This window comes from Telmatherina bonti, assembly GCF_933228915.1.
Source record: "Telmatherina bonti genome assembly, chromosome: 7".
In the NCBI taxonomy this organism is placed as follows: domain Eukaryota; kingdom Metazoa; phylum Chordata; class Actinopteri; order Atheriniformes; family Telmatherinidae; genus Telmatherina; species Telmatherina bonti.
The window spans coordinates 23229926-23239151 of record NC_136625.1 but is presented as its reverse complement, the minus strand read 5'-3'; the positions used below and the strand labels follow the sequence as shown (position 1 = coordinate 23239151).

Here is a 9226-nt window from a genome sequence, read left to right as displayed (position 1 = left end):
AGGCAAATTACTTGTCTTAATACTAAAACTGTTGAGACTTGGGCCTTGTAGCTGATAGCATGGATTATGGACCACCGGAAAAACTGACCTCAGCATGCCTAACAGGAGGTCTATCATTTTTAAAAAGCAGCATGGAAGTGCTGCAGGAGAATGTGCATTTGTTCACATCACATTTCCAATATAACTTGCTAGATGCTACTGTGAAACAATTAGTGAATAGGAACTGATCCAGGACTTGTCGAATGTGCCCCCACTATTTTTTTTTTTTTTTAAACTATGTAAAGGACTTTGTTGCTGTGTAACATAAAAAGTGCTTTATAAATAACATTTGATTAAATCTTATTAAAAAAAAATCTGCTCAACACCACAAAGGAAATGGTGAATTTTAACAGATGTGGGACTGCCAGAGACCCTGTGGCAATCAAAGGTGACAGTAGACCAAGTTACTGTGTATAACCCGATAGGTAAAGCTTCGTTTCAGAAGCCATCTGCGCGCACCGCCCTAAAAAGCAGATGTGTATCTATTTATGTTGCAACTTTGTGGAATTGACTAAGTGATGATTTTAAATTATGTAATAATATCACATTTTTAAAAAATGTATAAGAAATTGTTATGGATAAATATAAAAAAGAAAACTTCATAAATTTAATTTGCTGTCTTAATTTTTCCTTCTGACTGAATAGATTGTGTGGGAGGGGGACAGAAACTATGTTCGATCAGGCTGTTGTAGCAAACTTTTCTTCCATGCAGAAGTGTGATCAGGCTGCAGAATTGGGAAGGACAACTTGAGTCTGGACAATGGTTTGGAAGGCAGGTTTTGTAGTGGGCATGGAGCTACACAGTCTGAAAACAGTGACAGAGTGATAAGACACTAAGCTGGTTACAGTCATGGACAATCCACTGCAAACACTGCACAGCCTTATCTCCACACAGAGGAGCAGCTGTCACTGTCCGGCTTCACTGAGCCAGCTGAGGAGATCCTTAACATTGCATACGTCTCTCTTTATTTCACTTGAGGCTGGGGCCAAGGGGATGATGGCGGCAACATTCCCAATTGTCCTGCTGCACGCTATGCACCTTAACCTACACACACTTTTTACTGGACTGTTTAAATTCTCTTTTTCCCCCCTTTTCATTAAGGTGCATTTTAATGTTTTTTGATCTTGACATTTTTGGATACTTCTAGAACTTGTGAATTTCCCTCCTGGGGATGAATAAAGTATAAAATCTAATCATTATCCCCAACCTTTTCCAGGAGCTGAATGATTTCCTCTGAAATGAAAACAACTTAACTCAGCTTCACAGTTAAATAGTTACAATAGGTTTTATTAATATTCTTTTTCTCCAAGGTATGTAAATATAAAAATTATTCTGAAATCATCCCAACACACATTTTCCAAATGTTATTTTCACAACTATGAAGACAATTTAAAGTGTTGCATATTCTACAAGGATGACTACTTTTAGAACAATGAACTTAGGAGTTCTATGTATGGCTCAGTGGTACAAATGACAGGATGATTATATTCACATAGATCAAATATATGCAACAAGTTAAAGACTACAATGATCTGTGTTAAATCACTCCTTACTGGACTACTAATCGCCTGGATGAAATCTGCAGTAATATGAAGAGTAAAAGAAAATAACAGTTTGGCCAGCATGGTTGCCATGGATCCCACTCTGGCGTCAGGGGCAGGACAACTCTGAGGAACACAGTGAAGAGTGATGGGGACATCCAGTCTGTGCTAGCAGTCTTCCCGCCTTCAGCACAGACATTCATAAACATCACCTCACAGCCCAGTGAGAAGCCCACCTCAAACCTAGACAGCGAGACAGTCAGAATGGACTTTATTAACAAAAAACAAAGAAAAGAAGCAGCTAGCACACTCGCACTGGTCAAAATGTATCCAAAGCGAAAGACAAGTTTAATCCTTCACCTCGTTCACTGCTGTGAACAGTACTTTACTTACATGGAGTGGCTTTCAGCTCCAGCCAGGAATTCAAAAGTAGGGTTAAGAGTGGTGGTGTGGTCTTGTGTTCATGTGAACGTTCATCTTCATCTCATTGTCCAAGATTTGCACAAGCTGCTGCATGGAGGGCAGGTGACCTGACTCCAGTTTAGACCACACTGGTACATCTATGGGAAACAAACAAAATAAAGGGAAAACGTATCCTTGTAAATCAGCTAACTTATCACCACACAGTTCCAACAATATAATTACAGACAATGTTGTAATAATATTTGCAGGTAATTATTTTGGTATATGGCACAAAAAAAGTTGTGTCTACGATATACTAACAGGAAACAAAACTGAACTGGTTCATTTGTCCATGCAATTTCTCGACCATAATTTCTAGGCTATAGAGCAAACCTAAATATTAGCTGGACTTCACAGAGGATTCAGTGGCTACATTTCCTTCTTCAACAGCCACACCAATCACCTTAAGATGGAAGGCTGCATCATAATCATTTCTTCAAGAGTTTTCCATGATATGGGTGTAAAAGTAAAATCCATACAATATCTGCAATGCTGTTAAAGTGCCAGGATTCAAATCATGTGAAAAAAGTAGCACCTTATAGCCTTATAGCTTACTGCAACATACAACAACCCTTTTACATTTAAGCTCAATTAAAATGGTATTAATATTATTAAAAGCAGAATGAGTGTAATTTAAATCCTGTCAAAATATTTCCTTCATTGTTGCATTCTGAAGCCAATGATATCACAATTCATTCCCCCAGCTCATCCCGTGAAACAAAAACTCACCATTTAAAGTGATTTCAAATGCTCCTGTTGACATTAACTGGTTTTCAATCATATTGCTGAAGAAGAACACCATCATGCAGGCATATATCTGAAAGAACAATGGAAGAAATTAATTAAAAGCTCTGAACAAAAAAATATTTTCTCTACTTTCATCCCTCAAGCTTTCAGCCACAAATACACTATTTTACTGTGGAGCAGCCCTGTAAGAGGAGGGTACACCCAGTCAGTTTGCACAAAACCTATAAAAACATGTGAAAGTTAAGTAGGCTGTCCCAGGACAATAGTAAGCATAAATACTGTATATACAAATAATGCAGCAATACTAGGACAACTGCACTCATGTTAAGATGGTTACACGTAAAACCTTGCAACAACAAATATGGCAGAACCAGAAACTAACAAAAAGTGACAAATCAAGACAAACGGGAGTTTTGAAAGTAAAATATGAAAAGTGTAAAGACAGGACATCCAGCTGAACGTAACAAGGTCATTCTGATATCAAGGTCAGAACATCACTTTCTTCAGATGCAGATGCTGCCACGGCTGTCCAGCAGCTAGAAAGATGGTGATATATCACCATGTCCAGCTCCACTTCTGCCAAAGTCTTTTCTGTTGCTGTATTCCTTCTTCACTTTATGAATATGATTTATTATCAGCATTTCTTCTTTACTCCCCAAATGTTATTGAAACACAAAGCGCATCACAGAAATTGTGTGAGCACTGTCAGGCAGTATTGGTCTGACTTTCTTTTTTTTTTTTTTTTTTTTTTTTACTTTATTAGAACATCAGTAACAGAGCGGGCGAACAGTTTGGTGTCCAGATGAATCTAGTCTTTGCCTGCAGGTGACATCACGGTTTACAATAGAGAACAATAATTTTTTGGTGCCCGTGGTTCTGATTAAACTTCTTAGGTGTGTGAATGAGTCACTTGGCTCAAAATTTAGTTCAGGTGTGGTGAAAAATTAGTTGAAAAACTTCCAAGTCCAACAAAAGCTGTGCTTTTACCACAGATTTACAAAATGACTCAAAATGCATAGTCATAGTATTTCAGTTACAAAACGAAAATGTTAAACGAAACTGTAACTTGGTCTTCAGAGTTAGTGTTCCAATTATTTTAAATTGGCTTTCGTGACATACTTGCTTCTGTACCAATTTGAGCAAAGGGTGACGCTGTCCCTCACAAAAATCTCTTTATTGATTGATGGGATTAAAAGAGCAAGCTTGGTGCAGTGAAACATTTATTTTCTTGGGCTTTGAATAATACAAATAATTTGAAGCAGTCATTTCTTTCTCTCAAAATACAAAAAACCCATTGGTGCTGCAAGACAGTAAAATTTGACAGCACTGTTCTCTCTCAGGCTTTGACAAATTTGTGACCCTGGAAATAACTAATCCAAGCAAAGTTGTATCAAATGACACTTTAAGAAACCTATCAAGGAGACCAAAATGAAATCCTGTTAGTTAATTTCTCTTTTTTGATGTTAACATTTATAACTTTTAAAAACAACTAAAAACAACTAAATTGAAAATCAATTGTATATTCAACCCATGTTTCTCTGAATAATTATACATACATCTAATGACACAATGGTGAAAATAAACACAATCTGGACCCATTATAAGCCAACATATTTAGTTGAAAAGTAAAGTTAAAAAATAATCATGAAAATCAATATAAAAGCAAAAGACAACCCAGCAGATCAGAGATTGAAAGAATTCCAGGAATATTTACCTTATTTCCCTGTCCCCACTCCCAGATACCTGGGGCTTGCATGCCAAAGAGGGCAAATGGGTCCCTGCCGATAATAATCAGTCCAATCACCAGCAATTTGAAAACAGACAGGAAGGAGGCAACGTGTCTGAGGAAATAAAATAAAACTGATTAACAAACAACTCTTAGATGAACACTTTCAGCAGATTAGTCTTATTAAACATATCAAATCTGTCCAAAATGTTCTTGTCATTGAGCTGTTTAACAAACATAATCATGAGGAATTTAACGAAGGTGTTAAAAGTGTGAAGAAAATAAAAACATTTTAAGAATAAAATTCCTGCTTATTTAATAAGACAGGACCTGGATCCTCATTATTCAGATTCACTACCTTTAAAGTTTAAAGAAAACATATATAAATGAACGAATATCTATCAGTGAGCATAAATGATCCTGCAGTGGCTGAGTAGAAGATCAAAATGAAAGCAATCTAACATAAATACCAGCTTGAGAATTTTATGTCATTATTAGTCTGCTATCTTTAGCATGGCTGATCTCTGGAGTGTTCATTAAAAGCGTACTAAATGAGGACCTGAGAGTCCAAGTAACATTATGTTTATAACACCTGAGGCAGCAGATATCAGTCTCTGATCAGCTCTTATTCTGTGACACCAGTATAGCTTCATTCCAGAGGGACTGAGACTTCACAATGCCTCTGATTTTTCCACGATAATGAGACAGTTAAAACAGAGACTGAGTTCATATGAGAGTATAAAGGTAAATGATAGAAATCACAGTCTCACGAAAAAAAAGCCTCTCTAAATCAAAATTAGGCTAGGTAACCAGATTATGCTTAAAAAAGCGTGTGCATGAGATTTAACTTAGACATATTAAAGCTAATCCCAAGCAGCTTTTAGACCGCTTTAATAGAGCTGGAAATAATCCACTTGTAACAAGGCAGACAATCTTTTGCTCCTACCGATATACAGGCATAGGAAGATAATTCTCCCCTTCAATGCGGATGTCTGGGTACCGCTGGTACAAGGCCTGCGTATACTCCTCAAACACCCGCTTGTACCCTCAGGAAATGCTGTGTAAAGACAAAAACACAAGGTCAGCAGATATTCAGGATGTAGAGTTGTAAGAGAAATAACACAATGATTCACAGAAAACAATAACTATATACATTTATTCAAAAAAATTTGTTTACTGAAAAATTTTCATTTTCCCATTTCATATCAGGAAGAAATATTGCATTTGAACATCTATAGTATATTGTATATTTAGTTGCAAGTTAGTTTTAAAATGTAAATGAACCTTAATAACAGAGCAGGCCTTCGAAAATACATAATATTGGCAGAGGTTAAACCAAAAGTTCAGTCTTTTTGGATTATCCAAAGTGTAACCCGATTAACATACAAGTGAACAGCTCCACAAAACACACTGATCAACTGAACTTTATGCATTGTGCCATTTCAGAAGTTTACATGATGCAATATAACCAAATAAAATTAAAGCTAGAAAACAGACTTCATTTTTCGCCCTTAGTCTCCATGTATTTCAATACTGTATAGTACAACGCTGCAAGTCTATATTTGTGGTGGAAGTTTACTTCAGATATACCTAAATTTATTCGGCTAACATCTTCCTGTTCTTGTATAAATGTGTGTCTTTGCATATTGGTGAAAGCCATCATAAGCACGTCTGACAAACCAAAAGTACGATTAATATGCTCGTTAGCGACGCAGAAGCTGGCGTCGGTGGAGCTGGTGTTAAGATCAATCTTCAGTAGAGATTTAGAAACAGAATTGTTTATATTAAGATAAAGTACATTATGTACTAATATGTTAACATAACCTACAGAAACTGGGCGGCTCTTTCGAGGTTTTTACGATAGACAAGTCCGACTACGGAAGTGAGGCGACGTTTCAGATTAGCTATTTACAAGAAATGACAACACACTAAAACGTCCTTTAACTTTTAAAGCTGTTTTGGATTAATGTCTCAAATCAGTAAATGAAGTTTTCGTGTAAAAGAGGAACTGCTTTTCATGATAAATATATATGCATATCCCATGTAGTTTGGGCCTACAGTGTTGTTAGCCGGTTAGTTAAGGCAGCGTGCAATGACTCGCCAGATTTTCGCTCATTTGCTCACCAGATTTGGAACTTGAGAAGTGGTCCCGCTGCAAATTGCATCTTCATCTTCTTCACCCCACTACTGTCACCTGCTGTGGCGTAACACAGCGAGAAAACCCCCAAGACGAGGAGCGAAAAACGCAACCACTTCATTGCTACCCGCCTGTCCAGAGTTGGGTTTCCTCTCTCAGCCGTGGAGGCGGATTAATCTGTGTAATTCGTCTCTGGCTGGCCCCGCCTCTTTCTTACTCTGGTCTTCGATTGCAAACCAAAACAAGCATGTAGCACCCCCTACTGTACAGGCTGTCAGAGAAGCTGAAGATAAATACTGTCACCCTGCTGTTCCAAAGCTGGCAGAAATTCCTGGTTGAACACTTGTAGGACTACGGAGGGATAATTTGTTCCTTCTGTTTGGAATGTGGTCTGACCAGTATGCTAATAATGTGGCAGCTTCTTGCTGCAAGTTGAATGCAGATTGTCAGAGCAGCAAAAAGGAAATGAAGAAACAAAAGGAAGAACTAGGTTTTACAGCAACTGAAACTAACTTCATTGATTCTGACTCCGATCTTCCTATTAACAGCTTGAAAGTTCCTGCTTTTTTGTAAATATTTTGCATTGCTTAGAATGGATCACCACATATTTATATTTTTTGTTAAGTTCAATTTAGTAAGAGACATGAAAGAAGGCGAATGAAAAACATACAAAATAGAAACTGCTTATTTTGAATGGTTTATTGATATTTTTTAAACAACACTGCAGAAAACACAAACAATATTCACACATTTGCAGTGTGTGTGTGTTTGACATTACACAACTTTTTTCAAAACTCTCCTTGGTCTGAGCAGACCTGGCACTCCCATGGCACTTCTTTTTTGCACTTGCCACATGTAAACTTGTAGCAATGAACACATCGTTCGGTAGCAGGGTTCTTTTTGCACCGGTGCAGGACTTGGCACTTCTTCCTTTTGCCGAGTTCATCTGATGCGGCGGCCTGTTTGCGAAGCCACATTTCCTTTTCAATCTTCTTCGCCGTCGCATGAGATTCAGCCAACTCACTGGCAAGCTGCATCAGAAAATCTGGCCGCCTTTCCTTTCTTCCTGTGCAGTCTTGATATAGGACATGGGCGTTCAGGGCTGCCATGTCAATCATGTTATAGAAGACAGCGATCGGCCATCTTCTTGTTCCTGCCCGTACGCTGTATTCCCGCACCATCTGGTCCATAGTATCCACACCGCATTTTGTTAAGTTGTACTGGGTGATTGTGCTTGGCTTTCTTTTGCGGCAGTCCTCAGTCTGAATGACACCGTGCATACTGCTCATAACGTACACAGTCTTCTTCCGGCTGGCTGCGTACGCCGTCAATGTGGCGTCAGTCGTTGAAAAGACCTGAGTGCTGAACTCACTGCAGTTTCTCCCTCGAGCCGAAGGGGGAATTTCTCTGCAAATCTTGTTGAGTGTCCCAATAATGGTGGTTTTCCGGCTGAGTAGCTTCTTTGCAAGTGAAATTGATGTGAAAAAATTGTCCGTTGTGACCGTTCTGCCCTGGTCCAGAAATGGTTCCATCAACTTCATTACAACACTCTCAGACAGTCTCTCCTCATTGGGCTGACTGGGATCTTTGCCGACATATGGAAAGACATTGCATATATACTTTGATTTCAGGTCGCAAGCCACCCAAAATTTTATCCCAAACTTATCTGGTTTCGTGGCAGTATATTGCAGAAAAGGGCAACGTGTCTTTGATGGGTACAGTTGTTCGCCAATTGTGATGTGCCGACCAGGTCTGTAGAATGTGACACAGTTCTTTTGAAATGATTCCCATAATTCAGAAATTGCTGCAAACTTGTCTGTCTGCACTCGCTCAGGCCGGGTGTCCTTGCTATCAAAGCGAAGGTGTCGCATGATTTCTTTGAAGCGGTCTCTAGCCATTGTTGCCATGATCCATTTGTTTCCATACATCTCGGACCAGTTGTCAGACAATGATGGAACCTTCGTCACCCCTCGCCAGATGACAACTGCAATGAAAGCCATCAATTCTGGAACAGTCATGAACCAATCCACAGTCTCTGTCTCCCTTGCATGCGCAATTGTGCATGCCTGAATGATACAGAGCATCTGGTCAGTAAGAAAACAGAGAAAGCTTTCAAGGCGAGTTTTGATCCTTTTTCTGACTTCATGTGTTGGCTCTCCATCTGCGGTGTAAGGTTCAATAGGAGTGAAATACAGACGTTGTCCAACCTCTTCCTTACGCCAAACTGTGCCATCTTTTGCAGTCTCTATTACTGTGGTATCCAGCCGAGGATTCTTTTTCAGGGGAGGGGAAGAATCTTCCTCCGAAGACTGCTCCGAGTCAGATTCTGCATGAAGGTCGATGTCATCTGCTTCAGAGTCAAAAAGGCTTGCTTCACTCAGAACCATTTGCAAAGCCTGCCCAGTGGTGAATCCTCTCTGCATGTCTGTATGTTGAAGAGGTCTTGGAGAAAATGATGAACTGGTTGGTTATCCACTGGGGTTTTGTACTGCTCTGCTTCTGTATCTAATCAACAGAAGTACTTACAGTCCCATACATAATCAGTGTTGTTTAGATAGAGCTATGAATTGCCT

The 9226-nt window shown here is 39.0% G+C and overlaps 2 protein-coding genes across 2 annotated transcripts; both read right to left on the bottom strand.

Annotated features, from left to right (window-relative positions):
• Positions 1–1285: 1285 nt before the first annotated feature.
• Positions 1286–6829, bottom strand: selenot1a (selenoprotein T, 1a). Its single transcript, XM_079243534.1, has 6 exons — positions 6641–6829; positions 5463–5573; positions 4505–4631; positions 2773–2860; positions 1975–2141; positions 1286–1824 (listed from the first exon to the last, which is right to left on the bottom strand). The coding sequence occupies exons 1-5, from the start codon at positions 6772–6774 to the stop codon at positions 2017–2019; spliced, it is 585 nt and encodes a 194-aa protein (XP_079099660.1). The 5' UTR covers positions 6775–6829; the 3' UTR covers positions 1286–1824; positions 1975–2016.
• Positions 6830–7441: 612 nt separating this feature from the next.
• On the bottom strand, positions 7442–9076 carry LOC306758477 (piggyBac transposable element-derived protein 4-like; the record flags this gene model as incomplete). The annotated part of the gene is made up of 1 exon (XM_079243804.1): positions 7442–9076. One exon carries the CDS (start codon positions 9074–9076, stop codon positions 7442–7444), a length of 1635 nt encoding a protein of 544 aa, XP_079099930.1.
• Positions 9077–9226: the final 150 nt, after the last annotated feature.